Source organism: Perognathus longimembris, chromosome 8 (genome assembly GCF_023159225.1).
Source record: "Perognathus longimembris pacificus isolate PPM17 chromosome 8, ASM2315922v1, whole genome shotgun sequence".
Classification (NCBI taxonomy): Eukaryota; Metazoa; Chordata; class Mammalia; order Rodentia; family Heteromyidae; genus Perognathus; species Perognathus longimembris.
In genome coordinates this window covers 11,543,972-11,561,652 of record NC_063168.1, presented here as the reverse complement: position 1 = coordinate 11,561,652, position 17,681 = coordinate 11,543,972, and the positions used below count along the sequence as shown (strand labels likewise).

Below are 17,681 nucleotides of genomic sequence, written 5' to 3'. Positions count from 1 at the left end.
GACCTACAAATCCTGAGTTTCATATTTGCTTGTAAATAATGTGTTTCTCCACAAAGATGAGGGGAAAAAAAGGTTGATTCTGTTCTCTTGTGAGAAGCACAATTTTATTTCCATATTATCGATGATGTGCTGGGGTTCTTTTTTCTCTTTTCTTAATGAAAGTCAGTAACTCAGAGATGAAAATTGTGAGGTATGTAATTAGAGAATTCTCTTTAACTGGGTATGTACAGACTTTGTGACAAAGGAGTCCTGTGTCATTCATGTTGTTTCCCAGCACCATGTTATCTAGTAATAAAGATCATTATTATGCAAACACAAGTGTTATAAAAGTGATATAATATATGTGTAAGTAGAAAGACCAATAGATGCATAGGTAAATACAGAGATGGATGAATTTCAAATTTTAATGGAAGAGAACATTCTGAAATATATAATATGTGCAATTGAGTAAAATTATCTGAATTTTATGGACTGTCTACTGTTACTTGCATCAGTGCCCTGTGCACTGCTTATAATTGACTACTCTCCTTCTACTCTCAGTGCTCTCAAGCATTGCCTCCCTCTAGAACAGTTCACATGAGACATTTCCCCTTTATGCTTAGACAAAGACATAGTTCCCTATCTACCCTTGTGTGTACTGCATTTCTGTACCAGATATTTTCTAAGTTTTGGAGGACATTTGTGTATTCTTTCTTAATTACTGGTAACTGTTCCCTTTCAGAAGTTGGGCATGTTCTCTAAACCAAAGGATCAACTCTAAACATTAGTATGTTCCTTCAGCCTGCATAGTCCTGAGTAAAGCAACGCTTTGTGTGCTCAGCCTGGGGCTTGAACACAGTCACCAAGCTTTGGTTCTCAAGGATGTTGCACAAGGTCCACAGATCCACTTTCAGCTCTTTGGTGCTTAATTGGAGATAAGCACCTCATAGACTCTTGCAACCAATGTTGGCTTTCAACCAGATCTCAGCCTCCTGTGTAACTAGACTTATAGGCATGAGCTACCCGTGACTAGCAGTAAAGCAGTTTTTACTGTCTGAGTTTAGATATGTAATCCAAACAGATACAGAAGAGATACTCTGCAACGTGGACAAGGTTGGGACAAAGAACTAGAGCCACACAGTGTGGAGAGGAAATCTACAAGATAAGGAAATAAGGACAAGAGACCACAGACAGTGAAGCTAGAGTGAAGCGATTATGTTCCCCCACATGGAGATAAGCATGTGGACATCCTTCATCCTATACTGCAGAAGGTCAGAACTGGATATAGATAAGGAGCGTACTCACACGGAACTTAACATTATAAGTCCAAGAATCTGATGCATGAAAACAACATGATCCTTAATTAGCACTTCTCTGTGGCCAGTATGCCCTCTGCAAATCATTGCCAATCAGAGGCCTCTTCAGAACCATTCACTACAAAAATAGCTTGAGAATCTTGATTTGATCACCTGCACCTTCCAAAACATTAGTACTCACTGCACCACATGCTAACATAACTGCTCCAAGAAGTATTTTAAATGGTCTTCTTTCGTCTTTTTAAGGTGCTATATAATCCCCTCTAAAAGGTTTGCACATCCTCTCCACTCCTCTGACAGTTTACTTCTAATCTTATCATATGGTCACCTGAATAGCTCCTACTGCCTTTGATGGAGTGAGATTTGCTCTCTCTGTCATGCACTACAGGACAAAGCTGGTACTAAATAATACAGAAGGCACCTACAGGCTCTCCTGTAGATGTAATTCCACCTAGCAAATTCCATGGGACATATTAATAGGATGAGGTAGAGAGACTCTGAGAGCATCTACTTGAGTGGGGTTGAGAGAAGGCAGGCTCTGAGGATGACACGTGGAGCTCTCATGATCCATTCTCCAGGACTACCTTCAGCAAGTGTGGACATGTGGCTTGTGAATTTCAAGTCTGCACAGACTTCAAGTACTGGAATGCATGGAAGAGTGGGGATACTAGCTTCAAACCAGAGGTGTGCGCAGCCTTACCCTACCCTGGGTTGTTGACAGGTGGAACTACCTGTCTGAAACAGGAGGCTAGAGGGGAAAATCAGAAGACATTCCCATGAAACTTCCTGGAAGAAGTAAGTGCACCAAGGAAAGGAAAGTGCATACGATCTAGGCCATGATTCTCAATGAGGTCTGTAACCGAGGTGAAATTCTGAGAGATTCTGACTTCAGAGCAGGGCTGACTGTGGGAGGAATCCCCAGGGCTCTTCTCACTGCTTCTGAGGGGCGGGGATAATGAGGAGTCACCAGGGTCCTCAGGACACAGAAGAACACGTCACAAAAGAGTGACTGTAAAAGGTATAGGTCTATTGTTTATATGCAGTAAATTATCTATTAAGTTAATACATTGACAAGTCTAATTTCAATTGTGTAAGTCATCATTTTAAATTTTGATACAGAGACAATTCTCTAGTGCATGAAATGCATGTCACCACGCAGCCTTGCTCAGTCTAAGCCCGAGCATCATGCAGCTCAGACCCTGTTTGCGTCCTTGGGGATCTCAGGGCTGGAGCAAGGGTCCTAGAGCATTCAGGTTGATTCCCAGAAACATGCTACGTAGTTAATAATGAGCATTATTATGCAAACACGAGATGTATAAACATGTGAGCACTGGTGATATGGAATCCACTATTCCATATGCTATCTTCTTTTTAAAATTCATTTTTAGGTAGTTATACAAAGTGATTGTCATTCAATAAAGTAGTCTTTGAATACAGTGCATCTTATTAAACATCATCCTTTTCATCATTCTGTCCCATCCCTCCCAATCCACCCCTTTCCTCTATTTTCTTAATTTTGTAGGATATGCATTGGATTTTAGGCATCATTCTCCCTCTCCCTTCCTTTATAGCCTTCCCTTCCTTCTTGCAGGTCACTTCTCCATACACACACACGCAGGGAGAGACAACTCCTTCCTTTAGAGATAGCTTTGGTGCCATCAAGAAGGCACGGGTAGACGCAATGCCAGGCTTCCAGGCTCAGAGTCAGTGAGTGTTTTGGGGGCTGTTGCTCTGTTCAGGGTTCCAGTGGGTGTCCCTAGTACTAGTGACAGCAGACATCTCTTCTGTTTCCCTGCTATTTCTCAGATAGGCAGCTCTGTGAGCAGTGCGGTGTGTGCCATCTAATGGTCATATTGTGAAATTGCATCTTGTAAGATTCCAGAAACTGGATTTCACTAGCCACCCTCCCCTCCTCCTCCATTTCTTCTACATTTCCCATAGCATATATTACTTGTGCAAAGGGGTTTCATGACCAGGCTTTCACACATACATGCAATTTATTTTATCATGCTTACCACAGCACAGGTTATTCCCTACAATCCACTTTTCAGAATCTTTTTTCTCATTTCTTTATTGTCAAAGTGATGTACAGAGGAGTTACAGTTTCATATGTAATGCACTACATACATTTCTTATCTATCTTTTTATCTCCTCCCTCATTTTCCCCCACCTCCCCCCTCCCCATTTACTCCCACTCTGTGAGTTGAATAATTGGTTTATACCATATAGCTTAGTTAGTAGTGCTGTTGCATTAGTTTCTCTTTTTATCCTTTGTATTTTGATTTCGTTATTCCTTTTCCCTTCCCTAGTTCCAATACACACATACAATAACCAGGGTACTAAAATCAGTTACAGTGATATCAGGGTAAAACCATGGGAAAGAAATACACAAAAGACAAAGGACATAATTTCACATGACATGTTGAAAATAACAACAACAATAACATACCACTTGTTTCCATAACTTGGAACTCATGTCACTTAGCAGATTTTATGTGTTCCTATGGACATAGCTACTGAGCTGCTGTGAAAGCCTACAGATTGGAAGAAGATCTTTACTTGCCATCCAACAAAGACCTCATATCTAAAATATATGTAGAAACCAAATTCCTCCAAAACAAATTCTCAAAGAACCAACTGCCCCCTCAACAAGTATGCTAAAGACCTAAGAAGTGTCTTCTCTGAAGAGGAAATGAGAATGGGCAAGAGACACATGGAGAAGTGCTCTACATCACTGGCCATAAAAGAAATGCAAATCAAAATAACACTAAGGTTCCACCTCACCCCAGCAAGAATGGCCATTATCAGGAAAACTAATCATAACAAATGCGGGAGGGGATGTGGCCAAAACAGAACCCTACTAAGTTTTTGGTGGGAGTGTAAACTTGTTCAACCACTCTGGAAGGCAGTATGGAGGTTCCTCAGAAGGCTAAACATAGAGCTCCTCTATGACCCAGCAGCACCACTTTTGGGCATCTACCCAACAGATTTCAAACAAGAACACACTAAAGCCACCAACACAACTATGTTCATCGCAGCACAATTTGTCATAGCTAAAATATGGAAGCAACCCAGATGTCCCTCAGTAGATTTGTGGATCAAGAAAAATGTGGTTCACATACACAGTGGAATTCTATGCCTCTATCAGAAAGAATGATATTGCCCCGTTCATAAGGAAATGGAAGGACTTGGAAAAAATTATACTTAGTGAAGTGAGCCAGACCAAAAAAGGAAACATGGACTCTATGGTTTCCCTCGTTGGGAATAATTAGTACACTTTTCAGGATTTTTATACTGATTGCATTCATTACAATCATTCATTCATCAATTATATCCATTCATACTGTACTTCTGTACCATTCACTCCATCTCCCTCTCCTTCTCCCCATCCTGCTTCTATCCCTTCTCAAACATAAATTTAATTCCTCTTTACATCCATCTCATTCTCTCTGTCCTTCCTCACCTCTCTCATATTCCAAAAGAGATTATCGCTAGAATATAGAAATAAGATTAATTTTTGGCAAATGACAATGACATGTGACTTGTTTTCTCCAGAGATGACAGCATTTTCATTCTGTTTAAAATCACACGTTGCACAAATTGCCTTCCCTAAAACATGATCAACATTAAACATGAAAAGAATCTCTATTTCCAGGCTTAGAACATTTGTCCAAAAATAACTACCATAAAATATGGAAATTAGATAATGTAATGATATCCTAATAACACAAAAAATGCCTTTTTCGTAATTTCAGGGCCACAGGCTTTGCACACACCATGAATTTATACATATTAACAGCCATTCCAGCTTTAGCTCCATACAAATTGCTCACATCTGCATAATTTATAGGAGTAGACACCATCACCGGCTCTGTCTACTTTGGGATCTCATGATAATGACATCTTCCTATGCTGTTTCTTCAGGTCTGGCCTCCAGGGAAAGTACTTCATGCATGAGATCATGTCTTCCCATTTGGCTTACATGGAGTGTGGTCGTTATTTCTCTCACTGACCATGGCAAATTACCAGAAATAAGTAAAATAAATGGAGGAATTATTAACTTGTCATGCTTGTATTGTTGTGTTTCTGAACAGGGTTTCATTATGGAACTAAAACTGGCCTGGAATTCACAATATAGCTAAGGATAATACTGAGCTGGTCAATGCTACTATCTCAGTCTAAAGAGAGAATAATTGGAAAAAAAAAAACATTTATTTTTAATATTGCCAAATACTATCCAATTTGTCATGGTCAAATCTAATAAGTACATGATTGAAAATCAGACAGGATCACAATAAAGATTTAATCAAACATGTCATAAGTGGTCAGAGTGAGCCACATTTTTTCCCCAGCTGCCTGTGTCATGGCATGACCTTTGCCCCAGTGTTCCTGAAGGGTGGCAGAGGCACTCATGCAACACAGAGCTCAGCTGTAAACTACTATGACTTCTAAAGCTTCTTGTTCTGACAATCACCCTGAAAGCTGTTGCGCTGCTCCCCAAACAAACTACATGTGACAGCTGGGCCACCTCAAGCAGGGAGGTTTTTGCTCAGGGCTGTATCACTGTGAGAGGTTCATGTGTCTCTTGAAAGCAGTAATAAATCCCAACATCCTCAGCCTCCACCCTGCTGATGGTCAGTGTGAAATCCGTGCCTGACCCACTGCCACGGAACCTGTCTGGGACCCCAGATGCTCGGTTAGAAACCTTGTAGATCAGGAGTTGTGGAGACTGGCCTGGCTTCTGCAGGAACCAGTGCAGATATGTGTTTCCATTGCTATACAGGAGGCTCTGACTAGACCTGCAGAAGATGGAGGACGGCTCTCCCAGGGTGACAGGCAGGGAGAGTGGAATCTGGGTCAGCACAACATCTCCACTAGATCCTGAAATTAGAATAAAACAGGAGTGCAACTTTATTCACAAACATAGAAATGCATGCTGTTGTTTTTTTTATTTTGATATATATTGCCTGTTATTCATATTTCATACTGATTAATAATCTAAACATATCAAATACTAATAATTGATGTATTTCTGAAGCATAAATGGGCCTCTAGGAATCACTACTTGTATTGTCATCTAGCAGAGTCTTCCCAATTTCTAGCGCTTTCTGGAATGTTCCTCACTCTGGAAGGCCTAAATATCACTCATCCCATCTTGGATAACAAGACCTACACAGATAGGTCACAAATGGGCTCTGAGAGCTCAACCCCCCCCATCCACTCCCATTCCTCATCTCCCTTTGCCTTACCAGGGATCCAGAGCATTAACAGGCACAGGAGCTGAGAGAAGGACTTCATTTCTAGGAGTGAAATGAGGAGTCTTGTCAGGTCAAGGCAGGTTCAGAGCTGAGCCTTTATCTCAGACTTGGAAAGGAAGGTCCTCCTTAGGGAGCACTATGCAAATAGCCAGGTGGGGGCAACAGTGTGAGAAGAGCCAAGGGGAGGGCAAGGCCTGCTCTTCTGAGAGAAGTGACATCAGCTGTGCTCTGTGTTTGGTGATAACCAATAAAATTCATGATGCCAGCAGCACTAGGGAGAAGGACTCCACTGTGATACTCTGGATCTGAGAGGGGAAGATAGGGTGCACATGGCCCTGCCACCCAACAACAGCATCAGAGACCCAAAGATATGCTGGTTCCTGTCAAGGACATCCTGGGAGAATGGAATGGACACAGTGTCTGAATACCCTGCAACTCCCTCAGCTCGTCTAGAGAAAGTCACAGTGTCCACCATCAGCAGCACGGATCCTCAAGGGAGTTGAACAATGGGAGCAGAGTTGAGCTAGAGGAAGAGGCGTCTGGTATAATTGTTACCAATTTATCTGTTCTGGAATGTTAGCTACAAGTGTTAGAACCTCTGTTTCCAAAGGAACTTCATATTAAGATTGAGTGTAAAGAATTAACAGAAAGAACAAACTTTTCTATTACTATTAGTGATTCAAATGCCTTTATAAGATAAAGAGAAAATGGGATAACTATGTATACTTGGAGTTGTGAATGTATATTCAATTTGAGAAGCTTTAAACTCCAGTAAATATCCTGACATTCTTCTACACTTTATTTGTACAACAAATTAATCACAGAATTTCTGAAAACTTCCCTCTGGAGAATAATGGAAGGGAGAAAGTAATCAAGATGCATTCCACTCATACACTGACATGATTTTTAAACTCCTTTGTGTAACTCCTTAAAGACAAATACATGTATATAATTCTGGTTATCCTAAATTATCCTATAAACTTTTAATGTCTCAGTTTGCAATCTTCTCTAACCAGTCTCTGCTTATTTGTCACAGAGGTCTCAGTCTCCACTTCTTGTCCCCGAGGATTCTGGCTCCGTCCTGCAGCAGATCCTCACCTGGGAAGAAGGGGCCCATGGACAAGGAGGCTGCTGCTGATGCCCAGGAAGACCCCACGTGGCCATCTGAAGGGGTGCCTTGTGGGAAGTGATTAGGGGATTGGAGGCCCTGCCCTCAGGTGGGCTATAGCTTCTCTCATGCAGTGAGTCAGTGCTCATCATGGTCTCTTGTTACAAAATGAGGACAACCATATGCCTGGCCTCCTCAACTCACAGCTGGTTCTCTTTACATTAACACACCATATTTTTCCACACACAGGACAGGCCTCACCTGATACTGCATCTAGGACTTTGTATACCGAAAAATGTGTGTGTGTGTGTGTGTGTGTGTGTGTGTGTGTGTTGGATGTTTTTTAAATAGAAATGCTCTTTAATGGGCTGATTGGGGAGTAAAAAGCATCTCTCTGCCCCTGACACTCATCTACGAGACAGCTTCCTACACCTTAAGGAATTACCAAAAGATCACTTAAGAATCAGTGCAGATTCACATTCAATAGATCTGAGGTGGATTTGTTATTTTGTATTTGTAATATATATGCTCTCAGGGATGCTGTTGAGGATTCCAAATTTGGTCATGTTCTGAGTAGGAAAGAAAATGATATTGCATCTATTTTTACTTGTCTTTTACTCCTTTGTGTCAAGAAGTAGTTCTATTTTAGAAGTGTCCCTTCCATATTGTATGCATATACCACATTTTCCCTTCACTGAACCTTACTGAGACTCTGGCTATGGTTACAGGTTGCTGATAGAAAGAGGCATGCGTGGCCATGGTCTTGGGCAGTGCCTTCCTGGATATATTCTGAGCCTTGGGCCAGGACCTCACTGGGTCATCAGCTGTGAGCTCCTCTCCTCACAGTCTCTTCAGGAAGGGCGTTTCCCAGTACTCCTCTCCGTGTGTGTCTCTCCCTCTGTCTCCTCTCTGCCTCTCTGTCTCTGCCCCTCTCCCTCTGTCTTTTCCTTTTGATATTCTGAATGATATGAGATGACTTCTGACCTCAAAAGAGACTCAATCCTATCCATCCATCCACACCCACAAAGAAATGGGTGGACAGAGATGAGATGGTGGACAAGCGAGAACTGCACACATGTCTTGTTTTCACTTCTGCTTTTATTATCTTTAAGTAGTTGTAGAAAAGGAAGACAACTAAATGTGTCCATTTATAAATAAGCTGCTTCTGGATCTACATAACCTCTTTCACCATTCTTCCCCATCCCTCCCAATCCAACTCCTTCCTTCCATATACATTTTCATGCATAAACATACATTTTAACTAGTAAATGTCTATTTATGCTCCCAGTACATCTGTATGGTATAAGGAAGACCCTTTTCTGATTACATGATAAATATTGATGTAATACTGGTTACTATGTATCTGTTACTTGGTTCCTGGAGTGACTTAAATATATTCTATGTATCCATATATTTACGTGTTTTAATTTTTTCTTGTGTATGTTTGTTTGAGTTTCCAATAGATCAGACAATGCATTGGGAAATAACAAGGAATTTGGCATTCATCATCAAAAGTAAATTAATTTTCTTATAATTAGATTAAAATTAACATGTATGTTGAAATACTTTTTACAAATTGCATTGGCTAAATAAGAAACCCTGACTACATGAAATTGATAACTGTGTAAGATGATGAACTAATCTCTTAATTACGTTATTCAGGTAGTTGTACAATGTGTATAATATCCAAACATCATACCATACTTCAAATAAAATTATACTGTGCCAGTCAAAAATTGTTTTCAAAAAATTATAATGATTTTTTTTACTGACTTACTTTTCAAAAATCTCTTTCACAACTATACTGGCTTGTTTTTAAAAACCTCTTTTGACATAACTGGAAAGGCTTCTTTTTATTGAGTGACTGCAAATTTCTAGTACACCCTGGACTCTTCATGAGCAGGGAACTGTGTTCTTTGTAACTCAGAAGAGGAATTGTCAGGTATCAGCTTCTTGGAATGAGGAAAGTCAGGGTGTGGAGTTGTCTCCATGAACTTTCTCCCAATACTTGCCAGTGATCTTCACAGACTGGCTGCATCTGAGCAGCTCTGTCAACAGCTGGGACACCCAGCCTCTCACTTCTGCTGCCCTGGGAGGTTTTTGTTATGACTTGTATCACTGTGGGAGGAGTATTGTAACTTTGTTGACAGTAATAAGTGGCAACATCTTCAGGCTGCAGGCTGCTGATGGTGAGAGTGAACTCTGTCCCAGATCCACTTCCACTGAACCTAGATGGGACCCCAGGTTGCACAGTAGTTGCAAAACGGATCAGGAGCTTGGAACCTTTCCCTGCTCTCTGTTGGTACCAAACTAAATACTTGCTAATGTCCTGACTGGCCCTGCAACTGATGGTGACTCTGCCTCCCAGAGATGCAGACAGGGATGGAGACTGGGTCAACTGGATGTCACATGTGGCACCTGATATTGGAAACATAAAAGCCATTAGCCAAGCAGCCCTGTTCACATGGGATGAGCAATCCCCAGCCTTGTCCATCCTTACCTGGGAGCCAGAGCAGCAGGAGCCCCAGGAGCTGAGCAGGGGTCCTCATGTCCATGCTGGGTGCTGAGTCGACCTTCTCCTGCATAAGGTGTGCACAGCCTATGAAGAAGAGCTCAGAGCAGTGGGCTGTGCACATGCAAATCAGCAGGGGCTGGGCAAGGCTGGGCACAGCTGCAGGCTGGTAGATCTCAGTGAGAAAGCATAGACCTAAAAACCCTGAGTTTCACATTTGCTTGTCAGAGAGATGCATTGGAAGATAGATAGATAGATAGATAGATAGATAGATAGATAGATAGATAGATAGATAGATAGATAGATAGATTTCATTTTTAAATGAAAGATAACCCTTTGAAAAATATATGTGAAATAAAGTATCGTGACCTGAGGTGTATGTACCGTGCCCTGTGCACTCTCTATAAATGACTGGTTTCCTTCTCTTCTGACTGCTCTTACCCATTGCCTCCATTTAGGAGGAGACTTCACATCAGAAAAATAGAACCACAAACAGTAAATTAAAAGAAAAATTCTTGCTTCCATTGCTTGGAGTTCATTTCAGTAAGTATCCTTTTATGTGAACATATGCTAAACAACACATGACATGTATACCCAGTGGAATTCTATGCTTCCCTCTGAGAGAATGGCATTGCCCCACTCAGAAGGAAATGGAGAGACTTGGAAAAATTTATAATAAGCCAGACCCAAAGAAGCATAGGCTGCATGGTTTCCCTCATTTGTAATAATTAGGATTTGCCTATAAATCTACAAGTAAACCCAATGGATAGCAAAAGGCAAATAATTACACTTGACCCGATTAAACAGCATTTAAACATTCACACATTGAGAACAAAGGAGGATATTCTTAGGAGAGGATCGCACGGGCTCAATACCTATGTGAATATGATCATATAAAATGACTATTTCACTGAACACCAGTGGTTCATGCCTGTAATCCCAGCTACTCAGGAGGCTTAGATCTGAGGATCCCGATTCAAAGCCAGCCAGGGCAGGAAATTCCTTGAGACTCTTTTCTTCAAGTGGCACTGTGGTTCAAAGTGGTGGAGCACTAGTTTTGAACTGAAGATCTCAGGGACAGCACCCAGGCCCAGAGTTCAAACCAGATGACCAAAAAACAAAACAAAACAAAAAACAAAAGGAAAAAGCAAAGAGAATGACTGTTTCTTTCACAACCCTGGAATTTCTCAGATAGGCAGCTCTGTGAGCAGTGTGACGTGCGCCATCTAGTGGTCACATCGTGAAAGCGCATCTTGTAAGATTACAGAAACTGGATTTCACTAAGCCTCCCCCCTTGCTCCTCTTCTTTCATTTCTTCTACACTTTCTTTAACATATATTATTTGTACAAATAAATTCCTTCATTAAGCTTTCATAAATGCATGCCATTTATTTGATCATGCTTACCACCCCGTATTTTATTCCCCTATGATCCTCTTTTGTTGATTTTTAATACTATTGCATTCCTATGCTGTACTTCAGTTACATTCACCTCATCACTAGCTCCTGCTGGTTCTCCCCCTTCCCCGCTGGTTTCCTTCCCCAAACACAAGCACAGACCCTCTTGACATCCATCTCAGTCTCTCTGTCAATCCTCACCTCTCTCATTCCCACCCCCTCCCCTCATACCTGCCCACATACACACATGTGCACACGTGAATAAACACGTGCTGTAATTCTCCAGTGTTGTTACCAGGTATGTGTACCAAGAGTTGGAAAGATGCGTGTCTTTAGCTGGAACTCTGATAGATCAAATTAATATTCCCAGATATAGGAAACATCTGTTTCTGTCATGAAACAGGTGGTCATTTTTATGCAATTAGTAGCTGAATTATAATTGTTTCATTTTTCGTTATCTTTAAGTCATTGTACAAAGGAGATGCCATTGAACAAGCACTTTATGAATACAATGTATCTTGACCAGTGTCATATCTTTCAATATTTTCATCATTCTTTGGCCATACGAAATTACCACTCTGCACATTGCCTGTGGGTAGTGAGAAGCACCCACCAGAAGCATGCAAGTCTGACTTATTACCTGAACACTCGCAGTATAATGAGTACTACCAAAAGCTGCCACTCAGCTGTGAGGGGACCTGGGCTTTAAGATGGAAACACGGCAAATAAACTGCTCAGGTGTCTATTTTTCTCCTTGAGTCACTTAAGATAGTTTTCCTAACTTGTTGCCTATTTTATTTTTGTGCCAGCAATGGGCTGTCCTTTAGCTTTTTCACTCAAGGTTGGTGTTCAACCACTTGAACCACAGCTTCACTACTAGATTTCGATGGTTACTTGGAGATAAGACTCACAGTCGGGTGTTGGTGGCTTATACCTGTAGTCATAGCTGTTCACAGGATGAGATCTAAAGAAGACAGGATGAAATCAGCTCAGGAAGGAAAGTCCATGAAATTCACAAGTGGAGCTGGAGTTGTGGTTCAAGTGTTAGAGTGCTAGCCTTGAGCAAAAACACTCAGGGACAGCACCCAGGCTCTGAGTTCAGGCCTCAGGACAGCACATACACACACACACACACACACACACACACACACACACACACGCCTCATGGACTTTTTCTGCCTGTGGTTGTAGTTGGCTTCGAGCTGCAATCTTCCTATCTCACCATCAGAGTAGCTAGGACTACAAGTGTAAGCCACCGATTCCAGGCTAACTTTTAACATTTTTGTTGATATTGCAGGTGGTATTGAAAGCTCTGACAAAGGTGGGGTGTTTCCTTGAAGGAAGTTTTCAAAACATAAATTTAAATAAAAAATTCTGCTCATTATTGAGAGACATTCATAGTTATATATTTTTACTTTGATCACAGTGTATTCTGATTCTCATAAGTTGTAGTTTTTTAATGTTGCATTTATATTTTTGTCATGATACTTTGTAATATGCTTTTTGGTTTCTTCTTAGACTAACTTAAAAAATGTAGTACATGAGTATATTTCTGTTTGAACAGTGTTACCTCTTCCCTCATTTGGGTAACTGGAACCCCTCTGTATATCACCTTTACAATGATTTTCATAAATTAAATTGAAAACTAAAATAATGTAGTGACATTGTCCAAAGGAAAATTACTTTTTACCTGACTTATATAAATATAACCCCTCTGAACATCACCTTTACAATAACAAGAAAACAATAAATACAGTGTAATGATTACCCCTCATACTTTTTAAAATTCAGGTTTCCTTTTGGCATTTATTTGAATTGCATCTTTTTTCATCAATGAAAATAAATTGAGACCTTCTATCTTTAAATTTATTATGACTTTATAAATAATATACATAAAATTACTAAAATTAAAAGGATGTTCTGTGTGGAAAAAATAGGTTATGCAGTTGGTGCTGCAATGTGCCTTATGTCTTGAAGGTGTAGTTAGTCTGCACTTTTAAGGAAATAAAGATTTAATCCTTTTCATTAATGATCTTCTACCTATATTCTATAGTACTGAAAGTAGCCTAGTGGAATATTCTATTATTTTCTAAAGCAATTTTCCTTCTCCATTACTTTTCATTTCCCGTATTTTGCAGCTCTGATGTTTGCTTCCTATGTGGTCACAATTGGTGTCCCACTGGGAGAGTGACAGACACCTGGACCAGGCATGAGAAAGCGCCCCTAGTGGACCAAACAGCAGCAGTGATGTCAGGATGCGCAGGTCCCCTCCCAAGGTCAGGAGAGATTCTCCCTGCCTCTGTGATGTTAGCCAGGGCCTTATGGGAGACCTTTTCAGCCACTTCCTACTAAAGTTTATTCGGCATGGGCTCTTAGTGGAGGGAAGAAGAGGCTACCCGTTTTTTTGGCCATGCTCTGGTTCCTGTTTTTGCATGAAAGCTGCCCATCACTTGTGAGTGAGGCCTGGGATCCTTTCTCAAAGCTCTGCAGCCATTTCCACTCTAGCCAAGTCTGTTTCCTGCTTGTCCTCTGGGCTTTGCATCTGCTGCTGTTGCATTGCAGATCTCAGCTTAACTGGTGAGTTGTGTTTTGCATTGTTGCACAACTCAGGGTTCCAGGGAGTGTGCAGTCCACAGATATAGGTGCAGAGTCCTCATGCTTCATACGGGTGGTTGAGTGAAATCAGAACTTTGGATGTATATAGTCACACTTATCATTTTGTATAAATATAAAACATACATAGTATATAAATGTATTCAATTTTATTTGCAAATTGTTCATATGTATATATATATGTGTGTATGTCTTTTCTGCACAGGTATACAGTTGTAATGAAAATAAAATCCATTTCTTTGGTATAAAAAACTGAATAAAATAGATTACTTCCCTGGATTATACATCCTGATGGTTTAAATATCCTTTTACTGTGAACTTCATGATATGTAATTGCAATTAAAATATTTCCAAAAGTTATTGACCATTATTTTCATTAGAAACGAATAAATTTTTCAAAAATGATTGTTGATAAAAATAAGATAAAGTTTTGGCAAATGACAATAACATGTAAGTTGTTTTCTTCAGAGATGATTCCACTCTCATTCTTTTAAAAATGACACACTACCAAAATTGCCTTCTCCAAAACATCATCTACATTAAAAATGAAAAGAATCTCCATTTCCTGGCTTAGACAATTTCTCCAAAAATGAGCACCACAATGATATGCAAATAATATAATGTAATTATATTCTTATGACAGCAGAATCAGTGGAAGAAATATGGATTGCATGATCTAAAGTTCTAGAACATGTAATTGACTCGCACTGGTTGAACTAGTTGTCATTTATTCTGTATCCTTATCACAGCAGTTGGCACATTTTCCCAGAGGCAGAACTTTTACCTGGGCACAGACAAAGAAAGTGAAAAGAGAAGTCACCTGAGCCTTGGAGGTTCACACCCATGTTCTCCCATTCAGCCTTTTTCCCATGGGGCATTTGCTGAGATCTAATTCAGAAGAAAGGATACATGTGTGGGATACTTTTCCTCAAAGCTACACAGATCATCCTTAATAGATATCTGTCACATGGGATTTTGGCTCTGACTCTGCTGTCCCCTCAATGATGCAGGGGCTGTTGAGTCTTCTGGTCATTATGTCCTGTGTGTTAAGTCTCCATGACACCAACTACATAGGCTCTGTTGAGTCACCTCTAGGGTAATGACTTTCAAAGCTCTCCGTGATGAGGTTGTGTTGAATGGGGAATGGCTATCGTGATCTCACATCTCTTTCCTCAGGAACCCCTGTTATCTCCCCATAAGGAAAAGCAATGTAGAACCCTACTCCACGATGTCTATGGAGAGGGAAGGTTAGTGCTAAATAGAGGAAGTAAGAGGCTGGGAACAGGAAAAATACTCCTATTTTTATCCCCAAATAAAAGTATTTACTACTTTAGGAATATTTCTCTCAGAATGCATATTTTCTAAGCAAGTCTACACAAATTTTTTTCATCAAAATTTTTGTAACACATAGGATTCCATTAGATGAGGAAATTTCACATAACTTAGAAACTATGACAACTTTCAACTTTCTAGTAGTTTCACAACCACAGGCTTTTGACACACTTGTTCCAGCTTTAGCTCCATACACACTTTTCATATCTCATAACAGAGAGGACTAGACACGGCCCTCAAGCTCTCTCCACTATTGGTGCTCAGGATCACATGATAATGATATCATCTCCTGCTCTCTTCTGAGAACTGGTCACAATTGAAAGTTCTTTCATGCATGAGGAGACTGCGTTTGTAGGGTTTGGGTCGTTATTTATTTCAGCAGTTATGACAAAACACTAGATATAAGCAACATAAATCAAGGGCTTACTCATTTACCTTGTTGGTTTTGTTTTTGAACAGGGTCTCCTTATGTAACCAAGACTGTCCTGGAAGTCCCAATATAGCTTATGCTAATACTGAGCTGGTAAATCCCACCCCCTCAGCCAACGATGAGAATCCTTTGAAAAGCACTATGTTTAATATTGCCAAATACTATCCAATTAGTGGTGTTCAAATCTAATTAACCAATGACAGCGAAGCAGATGGGATCAGAAAGAAGATTTAATCAGTTATATCATGAGTTATCATATCATCCTCAGCTGAATGAGCCATGTAACTATCTGTGTATTCCATGGCTTTTAGGGCAATTTTCCCAAAGGGTAGCAGAGGCACTCATAGCTCAACAACAACTTACTCTCCTGACTTCTCCAATTTCTTGCTATCACAGTGTCTCAGGAAAGCTGTTGTGCTGTTCCAAACAAAGCTACATGTGACAGCTGGGCCACCTCAAGCAGGGAGGTTTTTGTTCAGGGCTGTATCACTGTGGGAGGAGCATGTGTATGCTGAAAACAGTAATAAACCCCAACATCCTCAGCCTCCACCCTGCTGATGGTCAGTGTGAAATCCGTGCCTGACCCACTGCCACGGAACCTGTCTGGGACTCCAGATGCTCGGTTGGAAACCCAATAGATCAGGAGTTGTGGAGACTGGCCTGGCTTCTGCAGGAACCATTCCAAATATGTGTTTCCATTGCTATGCAGGAGGCTCTGACTAGACCTGCAGGAGATGGAGGCCGGCTCTCCCAGGGTGACAGGCAGGGAGAGTGGAGTCTGGGTCAGCACAACATCTCCATTGGATCCTAAAATATTAAGAGAAGTGGACCCCGTAAAATACAAGAATCATGAACCATTTTTGAAGATAATCTGTTCTTATTTCTAGCTAGAATTTTTGTTTTATGCACCAAAATGTTCACTAAATATATAATGAATACACCACACACACACACACACACACACACACACTCACAAATGCATGCACAGGCACATGCAAACATTCACAAAATTTGATGCTTGTAAACCATAAGGGACCGCTATACTCTTCCAGCACCATCCCACTATTTAGTTGAAACCACAGCATGGGTCCTTGCTCCTTCTGGAGTCTTCCTCATCCTCACAGATACATAGGTCACATTTCCACCCAGAAGGGCAGATCTGCACATCTCATAAGTGGATACAACACACATGGGGAGCAGTGGGCACCAGAGCTCAGCCCATCCCCCCCCCTTCCTCCTCTCTAGTGTGTTCTGACCTGGGATCCAGAGCATGAGCAGCCCCAGGAGCTGAGCAGGGCACCTCATGGTGAGAGGGAGCAGTCCTGGTCAGTGCAGGCAGCTGAGAGCTGAGCTTTTATGCTGGACTTGCAGGGAAGCTCCTCCCTAGGGAGCAATATGCAAATGACCTGGTGGGTGCAGTGGTGGGAGACAAACTGTCAGTGAGGTGGAAAGAGACACCAGGAGGGTGGGGCCTCTCCTGTGAGCAGATGACATTAACTGTGATCAAGAAAACAAGAGAGATCTACTGTGTGTGCTCTAGGGAGGAACACGCCTTCGTGATTCTTCCTGCTCTTGACCTGCTTCCTAATTCTTCAACTCTTTCCCAGGTACAATTTACATTTTTCTTGAATAGGATGTATATCCATAAATATTGACTCATTCTTACTTATTTTTAGATATTTGTTTAAAAGTTTAGGTCTGGCTATTTTATTTTGCTTAATATAAACTGTATATGG

At 40.9% G+C, this 17,681-nt stretch overlaps 1 protein-coding gene and 1 gene segment (V, D, J or C); both read right to left on the bottom strand.

Moving 5' to 3' along the window:
• Positions 1-5,844: 5,844 nt before the first annotated feature.
• LOC125355917 (immunoglobulin kappa light chain-like) lies at positions 5,845-10,216 on the bottom strand. The gene is made up of 4 exons (XM_048352194.1): positions 10,162-10,216; positions 9,801-10,079; positions 8,879-8,884; positions 5,845-6,176 (listed from the first exon to the last, which is right to left on the bottom strand). Exons 1-4 carry the CDS (start codon positions 10,214-10,216, stop codon positions 5,845-5,847), a joined length of 672 nt encoding a protein of 223 aa, XP_048208151.1.
• A 6,140-nt stretch (positions 10,217-16,356) lies between these two features.
• On the bottom strand, positions 16,357-17,296 carry LOC125356178. The segment is given in 2 exon segments: positions 16,357-16,752; positions 17,202-17,296. Coding segments are annotated over 2 exon segments (381 nt in total).
• Between the last annotated feature and the right edge of the window lie 385 nt (positions 17,297-17,681).

What these genes read in the sequence shown, in the direction of transcription:
- LOC125355917 (XM_048352194.1), bottom strand. Translation starts at nt 10,216, where the DNA reads ATGGACATGAGGACCCCTGCTCAGCTCCTGGGGCTCCTGCTGCTCTGG. An exon ending in CCTGCTGCTCTGGCTCCCAG is followed by an intron (nt 10,080 to 10,161) that starts GTAAGGATGGAC and finishes TTCCAATATCAG; the next exon opens with GTGCCACATGTGACATCCAG.